We start from the raw sequence: 18385 nt of genomic DNA, 5'->3' as shown, positions 1-18385 counted from the left end.
CGCTTCCAGCTGACCCCCATTTTCCTGCCAGGAATATATAACCCTATCTTACCTTTAAATAGGCCATGGTGAGGAGCGGCAATAAAGTAAAAGGTACCAAATACAGGAGGGCAGGCTGGGCTGCCCGGTGAATACGAGAAGCTACTGTTGCAGTTAATAGACCTGTAAAAGAAAAAAGTGCCTATAAATATCTTTAGTAGCACATGGATGTTCTCTATCATTTCATCCACAGGTGGTTTCCTTCCCCACCATTTTAAGACAGTCTACGGAAAAGTTACCTGCTAGTGCTTAGCTTTCCCTGAAGAGATACAAAACAAGCAAAAAGGGAAGTTGCTCTATTTTAGTATTAGGCTCTGTTGAGCCACTTGCTTCGGTTCTGAATCTCAAAAACTAAGCTAATAATAACACAACACAAACATAACAAAAGGCAAAGAGGAGGAAGCTGAAAGCACACGCCAAATTGGTTTACGTGCTCCTCCACTACCGGTACCTCTCGAGACTGTTGGTCTGAGGCCCCTTGCCTGAGAAATGAGGGGCTGCGAGAAAGGACTGTACACACCAGGAATGCTTTTCCTGGATACGTGCCCAATAGGAACATACAGGGGAAAGGCAGGGGATGACAGGGGGAGAGGCAAGCAGGAGACGATCTTTCCTTTTCATCCTCTAAAGGACTACATGAGTTCCGGATATGCACACACACATCCTGACCTTCAGGGAAAATCTATTTTGTGTTAGTGAGGAAAGGGATGGCTACGTCAAATTATAAACAGCATTCTAGTTGTGGCCATTTACAATTTTCTGCATGTGCTAAAAATGTCACAGGATCATAAGCATTAACATTAGAATACAAAAATGGTGGAAATATGTAAAATGAATTCTCAAGATGTACTATTGCACGGCATAACCCATCTAGAAACTCCCATATTTTTCTGCATAACCCAGCTGTGAGCTATGACACCTTCCGTACTAGTAAAGCAAGGTATAAAAAGTTGCTCACAGAAATACACTGATAACCTCTTTCATCCTCTAAATAAAATACACCAAAAATAATTTAAAACAGAACTCTAGAAGAGTTTTTCTTGAAAACCAAGAGAGGAAGATTAAAAAAGAACATAACCAAGCAGTCTCCCAAAGCCTCTTTACCCTTTGTTTCATCGTCTTTTAAACCTACTACAATAATCCCACTCCTGCTCACTAAGCAGCTACCCATATTAAACCAATTACTCACCTACAAAATATCCAATAAGTGTGCAGTGAAAGTAAGAGACCTTCTGCATACGTCCAGAGATGTTCCCTGGTCCTGGGGCACCACAGGAATCACTGTTGGCTTGTTTTTTGTAGTTATCGTAACGCAGGACAAAGCAGAGCAGAAGACCCGGCATCACAATATCTCCGATCCCCAGCATAGAGAAGTGGCTGCCTGTGGAACTGGAGAGCAACTGAAATTGGGTTTGTGCCCAGTACGTAGGGTGACACGCTCTAGACACCTCCACTTTGTTTTTGAGCTTTGTTTTTTTTGCGCAGGCTGACTTTCTACTGGCCACCTTTTACGTAGTAGAAGCTCCTACATAAATACCTGCTGCTAACGATTTTTCCTCCCGTGACATCATCACCGTTCCAGCTCAGTTTTAATTGAACCTATTTTGACACTAATAACACTTTGCTCCAAACCTGTTTATTTCTACCAGCAGTGTTTAAGCTTCTTTGCTGTAAGTCACTCGATGTAACAGATCCATCAGCTCGGTATTTCAGTCATATTTCTACATGTGAATGGGAGGAAGGTACCAGCCGACAATTTTACCAAACTCTTTGACTAACACTGATGAACACTGCGCTTCTAGTGTAAATAGATCACCTCTAATATGTGACAGTAAGTCAGTTTATGGACTTCTGATCTTTGGCTTAATTCAGACAAAATGCACATAAACCTACAGCTTTATCAGATTCCCAGAAAACAGCCAACCGCTAAGCAGATTAAGAACTAAAGCCAGCCATTATCTTAAACCCAAGATCTTTTTCATGAAATGATACCAACTTAATTTGTCACAGAATGAACCAAACCGTTTTGTTTTTATCATTGCAGAGAATAATTTCCTAATCCCTGCGATTTCAGAACCCCAACTTCTAAAGAAACAAGAATAAATTAGCCAACTTAACCTACTGCATGACTTCTGAAGCGCTTGAGCTTATTGCCGTGTCAGACCTACACGTATCTAGCTCAAAATCTGAAACATCAAGGAGCCCCTGAAGTAGAGAGATGTGGAATAATCTCCCTCCGACATAGCATTTAACCCAGTAACCTTTGTTGCTTAGATCAGTTTCTAATTCCTGTCCCACAATTATGCATTAATCACAACTAACGTTATAGTAAACCTAAGCTCTTTTTGCTTTTAAGCATTAGGTCATACTACTACAGTGACCATTAAATTGTAGAACTCACATTTATGTCAAAAAACATATCCTGGTCCGAACGGGCCACTTTTTAACCCAATTAGGATCATATCTGCATGCTATGAGACAGCAAATGCAAAGCATCCAATCCTTACAACTCATTATTTTACAAATCTTTATCATGAGGGAGGAGTGACTAAACAGGGAACTACACTGGTATTTCCCAATACGGTTAGTGCAAATAAAAAGTATAGTCAGGAAATACTTTTCTTATATAGTGCTGTAAAAGAACTGCCAATTTTACCTTGGAAATACAAGTTTGCCAGGCAGCGACAGGCGGGGAACATCTCTACCCACATTTGGTCCCAGGTGAAGTTTCCGGGATAAAACGTCAAGGGGATTATCAGCTGGTTGCGTGGCCACTTTCACCATAACATTGCTGTTAAAGATGTAGGCAGAAAAAAAGACCTACGGAACAAGGAAATCGTTAAAAATGACAAACTGCAATTGTATAGCTATTCAAAATGGCTTGCTTTTTTTGTGCTTCACTTATTCAAGGAAAGAAAGAATGTTATCTACTTTTCCAGACACAAACACTCTACGTTTGGTAACAAAAAACAAAATGTATTGTAAAAAAATCAGATGAAATTTTTTACACTATTAATCCTGAAGAATAACTGGAATATACTGTCTGATATCAAGATACCGATCAACAGATAGAGATCCTTTAGCAAAGGATCTCTCTGGATTACAAGCACCAGCAAAGGCAGGTAATAGGGCACTGAAAATATGAGAAAGCTGGAAGACAGAAGAGAGAGTACAGTGCTCACTCATAAAATGCATGATGCAACACTTATTTCAAATAGGCCTTTACACTACAGTTCATCGTGCTGGGAAACTGACTCACTGCCAGAGCTGTCAACAAGTGCCTTCCTGAATCAGCGCTTGCTGTTATGCAAAGGTAAAACCAAATCCTTTCAGTGTTACAAAGGACATCATTCTGTCAGGTTTCTTGTAAAACTGCTGTAAGATTTTATGCCAACTTGACTGGCTATAGATCAGTTTGCATTTCTATTTTGCAGATTCCGCTGCTAATCAGAAGTTGGCATGCACGTACCGCGCGACCCTGGATAAGGCTCCCCATTTACCTGGAAACACTTATTCTGATCTGCAGCCAAGGTTTCAAAATTTGAGGTCTAACTTTTTCTTACAATATGCCAAAGTTGAAATATTCTAATCACGTTTCTGCTTTTGTTCAGTAATTAGTGAGGAGATCATTTTGTATTCTGCTGCAGACTTCAACTTCTCGGAATGGAGCAATGAAGCTCATCGATTTCATACTGGTACATCTCGTGTAAAAATGGCCCAAAGCCAACTACAAATACAAAGGATGAAAACAGTTTTAGCAAAACAAAACAAAACACTTACCCAAAAGACATCATAAATTAGTAACCCGGAGAGTAGCAAGCAGGAAACCTTCAGGCTCGGCAGCCGGACAAAGGCTATCATTGCAACACACAGGCCCATAGCCAGAGCTACAAATGCAAGTACATAATTAGTGCATTAAAGAAAAAAAAAGCAACAACGACAAAATCAAGCTAACACTCCCTCCCCAAAAAAACACCCAAAAGAAACCTGTTTGCATCTGTGCAACACTACACACACTAGATTATTTTCCAGTATATTTTCTAATATTTCCAGATAGTGAAATCCTTCTTAGCAGAGCTAAGAAAAGACAAAATACATTCAGGAATGTAGCCTACCCAACAATAGGAAAAAAAACGCAGGCAAGTCTTCTAAATTCTCTCCCAGGGCCTAGCTTTCAGTCAGACCGACAAGCCGACCTGACTGCTGCCGCATGCTCAGCGTTGTCAGTTCTCTTCCATGATCAGACACGTGCAATGCAAAATTAAACCTTAAATGTAACTTGCATGTTCAGATAGGGGAGGTGGGGGAGCCCCTTCTCTGCAGCTGCAATCCACTTCCCTATATATTTTGTCAGAGTAGAAAACTAAGATGTCACACTAAAAAAAAATCCCAGTTTTCACATATTTGTGATTTCCTGCTTCTTTGAGCCTAACCTTAGATGCCAAAGATACTCATCGGACAATAAATACATTTCAACTGGCTACAGGTAAATCCCCAGAGAAAAAAACAAGCCAAACCAAAATCTTTCATCTCTGATATGTTTACAAGGAATAACGGAGCCCTGTTGGGACCAGATTTCACTTAAGTACGCAGACATTTCTAAACAAAATTCACTCGTTTAACACGCCATAGAACTCATAAAAAAAAAAAAATCAGATCCTATTTTGACCAAGTGAAACCTTAGGGAAAATAGAGTGATTATGTATAAGCCCACCAGCCTGACAGCTTGAGCCGCCAAGCTCACGAGTTAACATTCTAACACTATAATTATGGAAATGTAAAAAGGTATTACTCTTGCATTTCATCTGTAAGATGTGGAGTTCTTACACCAAAACACTACGGAATCATTTCAGTGCAGATTCAAGACATAAAGCTGCCATGAAGCAATTGCCAAGGTGGCCACCTGCAATGCCCAGGGCTTGTATCCTGGCCAGGACTTTGCCAAACCCACCTTACCTTTTGCATTGACAAGCTTAACGTAACTCTAAGTGGCATGGCTGCTAGTTTTAATGAAGTAATAGGATTATTCAGGTAAAAATGTACCCTAAATCACGCTGCATAATTGCAACTCGTTATAAAACATAAGCAAATTATTGAGGTTTAAAAAATTTGACACAGCAAAGCAGCAAGAAAAAGAACTGCTTTCAGTAATTCAATATAGCCTTCAGTTACAGACCTCGTCTGGCAGAGGAGCAAATACAAGGGAACAGTCTGTCTTAAATCAAAGAGATTTCTCTAAAGCCAATGCTAATAATAGCTCAAGCTAGCCTATATTCAGGAGAGGATTTCCAGGTTATAATTAACTAGAAGTGGGAATATTTTAACCAACGTGGAGTTTTAGCTATTGTTCACACTCTCAATTTCTGTGTCACTGAAATGGACACGGGCACACATGCAACATGCTTCCATCATACTAAGCAAGTACTGGATTTAAAAGGGAATGGAAAAAACTCCTTTACATCACAGTGAAATGCACACAATAATTATCATGCAGTTTTGCAACTGCTTTAAGAAATATTGGTAAATTCAAAAAACAAAAGGGAAGCCAGAATGCCCAAGAGCCAGTGCTAGTAATACAGGCCAAAGTGCAGCCAAGCCACCAACGTGCTTCTGTAAAAACGAAGCCAGCTTCCTTCTCCAATGAAAAAATTCAGTAATCACACTAGAAACAAAGTCAACCATACCCAAGTTCGTGGATGGTGCTGACAAACTACGTAAGGCACATCTCCACTGAAATGTACTTTAAGTCAGAGAGGAGGAGAGCAGGGGAGCACGCTGCGCAAACGGCAGCTCAGTTCGAAGTGCTGCTCCACTGCTCCTCAGAGCTGAATATGAAAGAATTAACTGAAAGGGTTAACGTTCAATCAAGTGAATGGATTGACTTCTAAGTCCCTGCAAGCACACTCTTCTGGAATAAGGATATTCTGAGGATTAACAATACTCTTGCATATGTGATGAGACTCTCAGACGCAGTGTATTGTTCAGTCTTATTGCACTAGTGCAGCCAGAACAGATGAAACTACTGAGGTTCTGGTGCTGTGGTTTCTCGCTTACAAAGCATTATGCAAACTGGCAGGGCTTAAACTTCCCCCATAAGCCACCAGTTGGCCTTTGAAACAAATGGGTGCTGAAGTTCTGATCTAATTACGTATCTACAAAGCTCTCAAAGCGTGTTTTTAAAAGCAGAAATAAGAATGCACATCATGAAGCAGCTTCTGCCCAGTTGCTGCAGCAGTTAAGGTCTGTAGCAGTTCCCAGGGTATCCCAGACTCTTCAGTTCACCCCATAGCTATGGGTGGATATGCCTAAATCTACTGCATTCCCATTTTTCATCTCTGGATATTTCCACTATTTAGGAAAGCTTCTAAGCGGGTTTTACCAGATGACAGCGACCACTGTTGATGATTCTGTCATCAGCCCGTCCCCTCTGAGAACCAGCATTTCAAGACCCATGAATGTACATCATCACAGGCCAGAGCAACCTGCTGGAGACAACGTCTTGTCATTCTATCTGATAACATCCCTAGATTTTAGAAACAGTTTGACCAGCTACTGGAGAGATGAGGGAACTGTGGTATTCGCACAACAAAGGCTGTTCTGGCAGGAAGCACTGTACCTTGATTCTGCAGGAAATGGGAAAGGCCAGTAAGTATTTATTTCTCTTCCTTTTTACTTAGCCCTGAAGTAGAAATACTCTCTCCTAAAAAAACAACTGCACAACGAGCACTGCCCCACTTCTCCCTCCAGCCAGCAGCCTGATCGATGCAAGGCACGTTCACAACATCTGCTTCATTTCTGCTGACAGCGAACCAGAAGATCAACACGGTGCGTGCAGGGGAGGAGCTGGATCGCAGCGCCGTGAGCAGACGCAGCCTCAAAGGCTAGCGAGCGCTCTGCCTGCGTGTGCTACCCAGCACCACCTCCTGCCCACGCTTCGCTCCAAACAAGGTGAATTGGGGTCTCAAGTATGCAGCTACAGAGAAGAGAAGGGTAAAGGCAGAGATGACGTGATCCCGCTTGCAGCAGTACAGCACGAGGAGTAAACTGGCAGACTCGGTCCTCTGATGAATGCCAATAAATGCTGTTCTCTGTTCAATGTCGCTGACAAATGTTGGTGTAATTGCATTTAAACAAACTAAAGGAGGCTTACCTATATTGTACAATCTCACTTAATATAAAATACATAAAATACTCCAAAGCTACATATAAATCATAAACAACCACAGAGAAATAAACCCCAGAAGCCACTCTGTGCCAGTTCAGTACTCTGCAATTACCTCACAGCCCGCTATTTCAGAGTGAAGTGCTCACAAAAATAACTATTTTAAGTCAATGCTTCTGTCAGCTTCTCAGGGTAGACAAGTCTTTTCAGATTGTGTCAAAATCCACGCTTGAAGTTACATTTACCTGCGTAGCTGCTGCAGAGCAACAAGCACCCTTGATTTCATGGTGGACCAGTCTGCTTTGAACAAACCAAACACCACCCACATTTTTCTGTTTAGTATCTGAGTATTTTATAAGGTATGCCCTAGTATATAACAGGTGGAGCTTTTACAGCAGCAAAAAGCATGAATGAAACATAATCCCCATATACAAGAGAAATATTCAAGGTGCCATGACAGCTTCCAGTGCTAAGGACTTGTTGCTGCCATCTCATTTAGGAGGAGCTAGAAAGCTGATAGGACGTAGGCTTTTTTATCACAAGAAGCAAATTCAAGGGTAGGTAATGCTGTTCCAGCTATTTTTCCTCAAGCAATCACCACCTCAGGGTGCCACTTCACGAGATGTCTTCAGCCAATTTAGCTGCCTGACACTGCTGAGGAGTGGAGGTCCTGCTCCAGGCTACCCCTTCATCCCTTTGCTATCGTATCCACTCTGTCCTCTCACCACCTACCTTTTGCCAAATCTAGCACATACCTGACTGCACAACAATCCAATTCACCTCACTGCAAGCAGCAGAAAAATAGCCTGGCAAAAGAGTACGCTGCCATTCTAGTGAGCTGAATCAGTTTGCCATGTGATTAAATGAATGCCAGAGCTAGCACAAGAGATTTGGAAGGCAGGAGGGGAGGAGGAAAGCTCCTTGTGGGAACAGTAAGCTGTAAATTCAGTTCAACCAGAAGGAAAAAAATAAATAAATCACACCTTCAATCCAACTGGATGCCTGCCAGCTTCACCCATCTCACCATCCTAACTGGCAAGCATCAAAGAGATCAAAGACAGCTAGCTACTGTGAACTGTCTCACAACAAATTATTTGATCATCTGAACCAAAACCCAACACAACCCACAGCAAAAATTAACCAGATTGTTGAGACCAAGTTATGATTCATAAGTAACTGCTGTCTCCACACATCTTTAACTAAAACTGGCAATTCACCGTACACCACATGAGTGCAGATCATCTCTCATGGATGTTCTGGCAATTCCTCGGAAGCTTTTCCAAACCAGAAAAACAGGTGTCCCGAACATCACCCTGGCGTGTTTCTGACAGGGCTTGTTCTCAGGGAGTCTACCACAAACATTACAATCCAGCAAAGCATTAATAACAGCAAATTTCAGCAATCATCACCAGGTGACTGGATGTGTCAGAACAGGCACAAACTTGTAGTCAAATCCCTTGATTCACATACTCACCGTCCATAAGGAGCCAGTGGCCAGTGAGGACCCAGATAAGTACAAGCATCACAGACAGAGAAAATGAGAGCAACTCAGCAGCAGTGAAACGCCCGCAGCAGCCAAAGGAAATCCTAGGAACAACATGTAAACATAAGCTGCAAGACTTTTATGTTTCCATTTAAAGAACAGAAAATGGATGCTACCGGAACAGAGCTCAACTGCTGATGAAAGACGCCAAGAACAACTGAGGGGAAGTTCCTTTGCCACAAGTAGGTACCGAAACAGCAACAAAATACAAGCTTTCCTCACATTCAAATCATGTGTGTAAAGCCTGAACTACGAAGATGGAAAAAAAAAACCAACCTGTAAATCCTGGCACCTCTCTTAAAATCATTAGTATGAATGGTATTTCCTAGTACCATCTATGACAGTGCTTTTTGGAGCATGAACTCCAGTCACAAGGTAAGGAAAAAATTAGTTTCAAAATATGACTCTAACAACCGTCATTTTCACCAGCATAACTACAAACCCTGAAAAACCAGCATTAACATCCATAGTTCAATGTTAACAAACATTAAAACCTAGTACTAACTCTGAAACTGAATTCTCAGCCCAAATAACCCAAACTTCTTAAATGCTGCTGTTGGGAAATCCAGTCTCCTGCAATTGTATTGTATTTCCCAGGCTGGCAAGCATGCGTGACTTGCAGAAATTGTGCTCCCTCGTTTCAAAGTGGAAACACAGTGTTCACACACACAAAATATGCACGAACTTCAGCCCCGAGGTTAATGCTCATAACCAAAGACTCTGTTAAAGAATTCTCATTAAAAGAAATGAATACAGCATACGAGAAGAGGAACAAAACATTTCTCAAGTCCTTACTTGTTTTGAGGCGAACAAGGCCGTGTTAAGTACTGGCACATCGGGAGCAGAAGGAAAGCAAAAGCTATTGTTGCAAGGACTAGAAAAGGAAGAAAAGGTAATATTAGTACATTCAGACCTGATTTCTACAGTACACAAACAAGTTCCACCAATTTGAAAGAGCTCTTGCAACAATGTCCTATTATCATATGCTGCAGTATTATTAAAGCAAGAGCAGTTAGACTCCAAGGTTTTCTGCAGAACTTCTGCTTTCAAACTGCAATCAAAATAAAAGCTCTCAAAGGCATTAAATGCTCCTACCTCCAAATGTAAAAAGAAAAAAATAAAAATAAAAAAAAAAATCAGTCTCAAAGCTGTTCATGATCATGTCAGCAAGAAACAGTTTCCAAACATTCTAGGAGTCAACAAAAACGTAAGAACTTGCTACAAACTGGTTGTGAGATTCTTTTAAAATTCTTTAACATACGACCGACTAAGGCAGCATAATAAAGGGGTTCTCTGGCTTTTCAACTCAGTCACTTTTTTCTCCCTTCTTACTCATAACTGTTTACTCACTACTGAAATATATTACAACTTAAGAATTGGTAAAATATGCAGTGCTTCAGGTTTTTGAAAACAGGGAAAATGATAAAACCACATAAATAACCAAAAGGACTATTTCCATAAATACTTTTTTTTTTTTCAAGAAGCATATTTATTCCACCCAAACATCTGTAAAAACGTTTAGTAACTGCTGGTATTTATAATCATTCTTTCCTTCCTTCCTTTTTTTTTCTTTCCTTTTTTTTTTTTTTCAAATAATAGCACTGAACTTTTATTAAGGGCTGTTTAAAAGACTGAGCGCTTGGAGAGACAGACATGTCACAGCAGCACTCACACAGCATCCAGAACTGCTGTAGAAAGAACAGACCAACACGAAAACAGAAGGATCGTTTGACATTTTCTGGATGCTGTTCTCTACTCATTCCTTAAAAACTCGTGGTCTTCGTTTTTGCTTTTTAGAAGGAATTATTGTTTTTTTCTTTTCTCAAGCTAAGATGATGGTGAGGAATCAGTCTCTGTATTACACAGCTTGAGCCAACTGGACAAAAACTGGTTTGGTCAAACCACATCTTTTCACCTCTCAGTTCTACCCCTTCTGGTAGGGGGAAGATAAAATAAACAAATAAATTCACACCAAAAAAAACGTGTCAGCAAACAGCACCATGGAAACTCACAGTTCTATCAATATTTCAGAAAGGAAATATTAAAAAAAGCAGAATGGGTAGAGAAAGAATGAAGAGTGTAGAAACTCTGCATGGGTTTGCCTAGGACCCTTCTCAGAGGTGCTTGGCCAAGAGTAAAACCCGTGACCCTGCTGCCCCGCATCCCACATCCCCATTGCCTGCCTGCCCTGTGCCCCGCTCAGCCTCATCACAGCTGAACTGACCCTTTCTCACCCAAACCGATCCTCTTCAGCCTTGAAACGTGTCTTTCCCTTTCTCCCCCCAAGCTCTGCTCATCAGGGGACCCTGTACCTCCTGTCCTGGCATTCTCAGCCACCGCTGCCTGCAGCCGGGCTCTCCCAGAGCGGACAAGAATTCAGATGTAATTACACCAGTACACATTTGTCTAGGAGTATCCAATCTCGCTCCTTACTGTCCAGGCTTCCAGCTGGGTGTTTCTGTTTCCCTTCAGTCTCAGCACCCATCATTCGATTGGGAATCCCTCAGCTTAATTCCCGTCTACAGGCAGCCGCCAGCTCTCCAGCTCTGCCTGCTCCTTGCACCTCAGCCTGCCTGCGGGTCCTCCCTTGCTCCCGACTCTTCCCCAAAGGCAAACCCTTGAGGCAGTCAGATTTACGAGTGGTTTAAGAAACCAGACACCAGCTATAATTCAAAAGCACACACCCACATCAGCCTCTAAAATCTACAAAAAGAAGGATGCCAAACAGAACCACTGCAGCTTCGGAGGGGCCAAGCCCCCAGCCACAGGTCCCCAGCCCAGCCCTGGAGCCTCCGAAGTCACAAAGTTCAGAGCTCCTGGGGCCAAGGTCCTCTGTGCTTAATGACACCCTCGAATGCAAGACCAGAGAAACAGTATCATAAACACAGCCTCAAGAATAAAGATACCCCAGGGCACTAATCCAAGTAGGCTCAATCCTCTTAAACCTGTACCGTGCTCCAGCCGACACAACGCAGTTGCACTACACGCCACCAGCGTCACAAAGTTACAAATGTCAGGGTCGTTCTGGAAATACAGGCAGCAATAAGCTTGACATTAACATTTTTTTCTTGCCATAAAGTTTCCCTTATCACCAGTATCTAGCGTATATTAGAATTTATTTGAAGTAATGATCTACTTTCAGTAGGGAAGAATGCACGTGACAGAGGCCGAAGCTGTAAGAGTAGTACCAGCAAGAGCGTGCCACTACAATTAGAGGCAGGAGTCTCAAGATTCATTTCCAGAGGAGAGATTTAGATTTCACCCCTTGCCATCAGCCCTGTTTCAGAGGCTCTAGAGGATGCAGAGTTCAGGAGTTAAATAATGAGGGAAAAGCATGCATTGTGTATACATGAAATAGGAGAAGAGAAGTATTTAAGGGTTTAAAAGTCTTCACAGATTCAGCGTGTGAACTAAGGACAACTTTCAAAAGCTTCTGCACATTTGGAGCAGTTAAAAAGAATCTCGTTTCCCTGAACAGCAGCTGGTCTCTGGGAAAGCTGCAGAAAGATCAAAAGGCTAAAATTTTCCAAAAATCAAAGTCGTAATATTTAAATGACAAAATGTAAATAATAATAAACAGGATCAGAGGACTCGTAATTTATTTGCAGACAATCATCTCATTTTTGTTCTAAATTCAAGCAGTGCAAGAGAATAATACTGAAAATGATAGGGAGACACGAAGTATCCTTGAAACTAAGAAAATTTTGTGTAAGTGCAAAATCCAAAATTAAACTAGGAAAAGACGTCTGGATATGATCTCCAGAGCTTTCCTCCAACCTGAATTATGCTATGATCCTACGAAGTACCTGCGTTATGAAATAGCATGAACAGTTTTGAGTACTGATTTATAACAAGTGAACTATTTACTTAAAATAACACATCCAGCATCTATCAAGACTCCTGCAATTTATAGTTCATTAGATTTAGCAAAATTTAAAGTGGAAAATACTTCTCAAATAATATTTGTCACTTTATTCATAGCTAAAGAGATATGAAAACACGATCATGAAAACCAATTAATTTGCTTAATACGTACTATGACATGCATTGTAATTATCACCAACAATTAATTACATCAGTGCTTTCTGTTCTATTCAAATTATTACAAAGAGAAGAAAATTTAGTCACCTGCTGTGCATATTGTAAAGACAACTTGAACTGAGTCAAAGAAGAAGAACATAACTAGGAGAGACACAGATGCTCCGATTGGCAGGAACAATGCCTGGGTAGAATCAATGGTTTGAATACCTGTGGAGGAAAGAACGTGACGTTTAATTTGGGCTACTTCTTATCACACACATTCTGAAAGCCTGTCCTCACCAATGTTAATTCAGGCCCTTAACAACAGACTTCACTTCAGTGCCGGTGCAATAGAAATCGACGCTGAGGTCCTCGTGCACTGCCACACCCAGGCACTGCAGCCAGCACGGAATTACTACAGCCAAGCAGCGCTTTGGCAGCAGCTGGGTGTGTACACCAACACGCCGGCTTCGCGGCAATTCAAGAATGGCAAGCTGAAAACAGATCTTGGAATTTTTTTCTTGTGCCATAGACAGAGTGGATAAGTTAAAAATTAACATTAGCTAGGGACTGTGAATCATGTAGCACATGATCTATGTGCCATGTTTTACCCTAAGCCACATGTACACGTTGAAGAGAGCATCCAAAGATTCAGTTTAACCGCTCAGCACGAGAAGAGCCTGATCAGCAGTAGAGCTGCAGAGCATTAGGCTGACCTAGCTCATGCAAAGGGTGCTACAGCTCCAAACTCTGCTTGAGTGATGCACTCAAATTGTATCACTGATTGCAATCACCAGATAACATCGAGCCTACCAACACAGGGCACTTTTTGAAAAACACCCAAGTCATCTACCTGTTTATGAAACTGCTAACTCAGATCAGAATGCACTATAATCACCTTTTATTCTAAAAACCAACAAAAATTCATGCCTACATTTAATAGCTGGAAGCAATTTTAAAGAGTGCAGAGATACTAAAGGATTTTATTCTGATTATTTCCCCCAAATCAACCACGCAGAGTGGCTACACAGGTTATTAATAATGGGACAGGACGCTTTTTACTATAATTCACCATGAGTTTTTAGAATTACTAACTAAAGATCAGGCTTTGAAAGACCATCTATCCTCCAAAATCATACTAATACTTAACCAGTATTTGTAGCTGTATTTACATTTGATTGTGACAGGGCAGGAGCAACCATACAAGACATACTTATACCTGTACAGCATTAAAATGACAGGTAACATCTGGACCAGTCACTTGATTAGTATCTGAAGTGCCTCTGATGCAAAATTAGTACAAGACTCAGAACCAAGTGAGACCTAAAACCGGCCTAATATCACTGTATTATCCCAAAGTAATTGGACCTTGCTGTATAAAGCAGTGTTTTACCAGTTACATGATTCTAAGAATAAGCTTTTACATTATTAAGCAGAATATTTATATATGTATGTATGAACATATACACAAACATACACAAGTATATACATACACACAAGTTGTAAGCATGTGTGTATGCATATAAAAATGTGCGTTGACCTTTTCCTGTAGAAGAGTGGCAAGTTGTCTAGGTAATGGGTTACTTACAACTCACAGTTATCAGAGTATCTAAGGATGTCAAAAAGCCTCAAACACAAGCGAAATACACTCACTAATTTCTGCTGTATTTCACCATTTTTATAAAAAGGAGAACTTGAACAATGAGCATGAACATGTTGCTTACACTGCATGGTCATTTACTATTTCTGATCAAGGACTTACTCTCAAACATAAGTATCACAATACATTTTAAAAATAAGAAGCAGAAGAACTCAAGTCATGGTATTTCTATGTTACTGAGGTGTGACACAAAATGGTAAAATATAGACAGTCCAGAGAGAACAGTGCTAAGACAGAAATTCCTATGTTCTAATCTGTGCCTTAGATCTAGTTCCTCCTGCTTTGAGAAAGAAAATTTATTCACATGCCCTTCAATTCCCCAAGAGAAAAACAAGAAATGACATATTACAAACCACCCTAGCATATGGGAATTAGTGCGTGCAATGTAAAATGTCAAAGTTCTTCATTTCATTTCTGATCATTTTGACAGCTAATCCCGTTAATGTGCTCGTTCCCCAGCCCCAGACTGTCTTCTCTTACTTCCCAGATTCCCATAGCCTCAACTGTTCATTGCTGAATCACTAACCACCTCTTTCTGTAACTGAGCTGTCAACGGAAATGGTCATCTGACAACAATGTAAGTTGCAAGACACTGAATTAAAAACAAAAAGCAAAAAATGCATGACACATTCAACACCCTGTAAGTTATTATTTAGTAATTTTAAGCTGTATTTCTCATTTTAAACAAAGCAACCTTAGCATTCAAGGTTTTGTGTGCAGGGCTGCCCACATATCCCAGTCTTGTTTTCTGAAAACGCTGAAACTTCATTCTAGTTTCAGAATATAGCCACATAAATTACTCTAAATTAAACTCAGGCATGAATTTACAGCACGTTGTGTACAACACAGTCCACTCTCTTTAACTGTTCACATGTATGCTTTTGCTTGCAAAACAGTGCATCTCAAATGGCCAAGCTGTCTGAAATCTATTTTTACAGTAAGAGAGGGGACAATCACCGCATAAGAGCTGACAAGTTAATCCCCACTCTGAATAGACTGTGTGTAGACACATACTTCGTTGTCCATTTTAAATGAGTCACCCAAAGCCATGTGAAATCTATACTTCAATTTCTGTGTTGATAAAGCTGAATCATCCTTATAGATTCATTAGCATACCATGAGATTAAACCTTTAGTTGTCTACAGGCAGGCTAATACGTCATGTCATAGTGACAAAGAGCAGACAAAGAGAAATTACATTCCCTTCCATAACTGTATTTTTAAAAATAAAGCAGTTTCCATTTCCAGGAAGACCTGACAAATTGCACAGCATGCAATTTCTATGCATTATGGAAACATTACACTGATGTTTTAAATTTAGCTTCCATGAGCATGAACTAGATAGCAGTATTAGTGCAAAGCAAAATGTCAAGTGCCTAGACAAAACAGTTCAATTATATCAGGTGAATCTACAAAGCATGAAACACATGACCGGATGAAACAAAAGAAGATGCAACACACTGAAGTGATGAAAGAAAGATAAGGAGTAAAGCTAACCCTTACTGTTATTGGTGCTGTTGCCATTAAAAGACCCAGCTGCGCTGCTATTGTCTTTCTCTTTGTCTTGATTCTCAAAGTCCATGTTAAGAGACCTGCAGGGAAAAAAAAGTAAACTTAACAGGCAAATTTCAAACTCCTATTTAGGTTTATCAGCTACGGTCTCATTACCATTCTACTACTGCAGCACCTTCTCCCTGGAAAAGCCCTGGTTTTTAAGTGCTGGTTATTAAAAAACAAAACAAAACAGAAAAAAACATATGTACCAGAAATTAAAAAAAAAAACAACAACGCCCACAGTTACAGAGGAGGCACGAAATCACACTTGGTCTAATACTGAGACGACTCACTGTAGTGTCTGAACTGCTAAGTGTTGACAACAAACCACAACAAAGATACTTATCTGCATTACTTGGAAGTGTAGAACATGATGGAAATACAGTAAAAGTTTGAATTCTCTGATGTATTTGAACTCTTTCCAAGTTATCATTTTGATCCTTTTCATTCAAATTTAACTGTTTGGTTTCATGTTTAAAACCATATTCATTGTTTCCTTCCTCTAACTCTTGTAATGAATGATGACCAAAATTTGCCTATAAGTAATTCTCTGCTGAATGCAAGTTCTTACTTAATTGAAATAGCTTCAGCAAAGCCTAGAAAATAACTATATAGGCATTACAGATATCTAGAGGAAGCTCTGAATAATCAGTACAAATTAGTTCATCCATAGTAGCTGACATTTCCCAGTGTACCCAGCTCTTCGTCTTTTCATTTTGATATATATACCAAAAAGACTCCAAAATAACACAGAATTTAATCATAAAATTAATTGCTGTCCAAAACAGATCCTAAATGAAATTCACCCATTCAGAAAGTTAACCAAAATTTGTTAGAATGTAATTTAGAAGTTGCATCAAAGTGACGACCTGTGGCAAAAGTGATAAAATGCTATGTTGTTTTGTATAAAAATATTAGCAATCAAGATTACCATGATAGTTTCTCATTATCATAACATGCATGCAAGTTGTCCATGGCTTTTCTGTAGATTTATTTGCTCAACTAAGCTATAGAGAACCATGGGAAGCACAGTACAGCTCTTCCCTTCAGTCTGCAGCAGCAGCAAATACCAAGTATTTTGATACAACTTCCAGGTCAACAGGCATTCGACTTTTTTTTTTTTTTTTTCAAGTTGAGCTGCAAGCAACCGCACTATGCAAAGTAAGCAAATTCTATTAATTTGACAGACAAGGAAAAAACACAACACCTACAAAATTGTACCAAAGATTGTATCAAACTTATTTCATTTTAGTGTACACTGCAATGCAGAGGTAAGCAATTTTGTGCTACAGTCATACAGCCTGAAATCAAGCACATATGGGTGTGCAGTATCTAGACAGATGAGCTATATTAAAGAAAGTGAGGTTGAGTAGTTTTACCGTATAAAATTAAGAAGAAAAAAAGGCTTTCCAGTTTAGAACTATGTTGTTGTTCTGCTTCTATTATGCAAGTGCTCCCAGTATGAAGTTAAAGCCGGTTTTGGACTCAGAAAAAATACAAGGAAGCTTTAACCTTAGACTTACAGAAGAAGACTTACTTCTACACAGAACACAGGCATCAGCTAAAAAGTTAGCAAAAATACAAACAGGCAACAGAGAACACTAATTCTAACAAATGGATCAGTTCTAAATATGTCTGTTATCCAGGCACTGGTACAGGCTGCCCAGGGCAGATCTGTTTTTGGGGTGCTCCTGTGGGGAGCCAGGAGTTGGACCTGATGATCCCTGTGGGTCCCTTCCAACTCGGGACATTTTGTGATTCTGGCTTGGGTGGGGTGCTTTTATCTTTCATTCACATTTCCTTTTTCCCCATAAATCCCCACAATTTTCCTCTCAAGCTATAAAAATCCAAGAGATGGCTGACAACCCTTCAGGGCTGGATCCAAGATTCAGACAAACAATATATATATATATATTTTTTTTCCTCAGAGCAGCATTTCATTCTTCTGTAAATTAGCTCAGCTTAGCAAGAGCATCACACCATCATTCTGACTGTGGCAACGGGGAACTCCTCACAATTTAAGGGGCTATCAGCAAAGGAAACTGAAAATAAACTATTTTTCCTACTGCTCACAAACAACTTCAGCCCATTTGCTTTCATTTCAATAGAATCAGCAATTACTACATTATTACCTGTAACATCCTCAATTCAAAATTAAGCATAAACTATGAAATTACGGTCACTTAGCAACACAGTTGGTGAGCCAAGCCAACTTCTGAATCATCAGCACCCATTTTATGATTTGCCCCTTATCTCTGGTACAAATTATCACTAACATGATAAAAAAAAAAAATGAGAAGCAATCACTAGAACATCCTCCATGAAAGTTAAAAACTGTATTTTTAAAACAAGACATACTGAAAATTATTGCTCTGGAAGGAAACAGCAAGTCGAGAAGCATTTGCTTT

The 18385-nt window shown here is 40.1% G+C and overlaps 1 protein-coding gene across 2 annotated transcripts in view; it reads right to left on the bottom strand.

The window, feature by feature from the left end:
• SPPL3 (signal peptide peptidase like 3) overlaps window positions 1-18385 on the bottom strand; it is a 57621-nt gene that overhangs the window by 2047 nt on the left and 37189 nt on the right. For both annotated transcript variants that reach the window (XM_080559059.1, XM_080559058.1), the window contains exons 3-10: window positions 15927-16015; window positions 12873-12992; window positions 9540-9618; window positions 8676-8788; window positions 3820-3926; window positions 2696-2859; window positions 1229-1428; window positions 53-162 (exon numbers count right to left, since the gene is read on the bottom strand). In XM_080559059.1, the coding sequence (XP_080415185.1) occupies window positions 53-162; window positions 1229-1428; window positions 2696-2859; window positions 3820-3926; window positions 8676-8788; window positions 9540-9618; window positions 12873-12992; window positions 15927-16015 (982 nt within the window). The remainder of the gene's footprint in view (window positions 1-52; window positions 163-1228; window positions 1429-2695; window positions 2860-3819; window positions 3927-8675; window positions 8789-9539; window positions 9619-12872; window positions 12993-15926; window positions 16016-18385) is intronic.

Source organism: Anser brachyrhynchus (assembly GCF_964034855.1).
Source record: "Anser brachyrhynchus genome assembly, chromosome: 17".
In the NCBI taxonomy this organism is placed as follows: domain Eukaryota; kingdom Metazoa; phylum Chordata; class Aves; order Anseriformes; family Anatidae; genus Anser; species Anser brachyrhynchus.
Note: the sequence above shows the minus strand (reverse complement) of the source record. Positions and strands in the feature narration are given on the sequence as shown.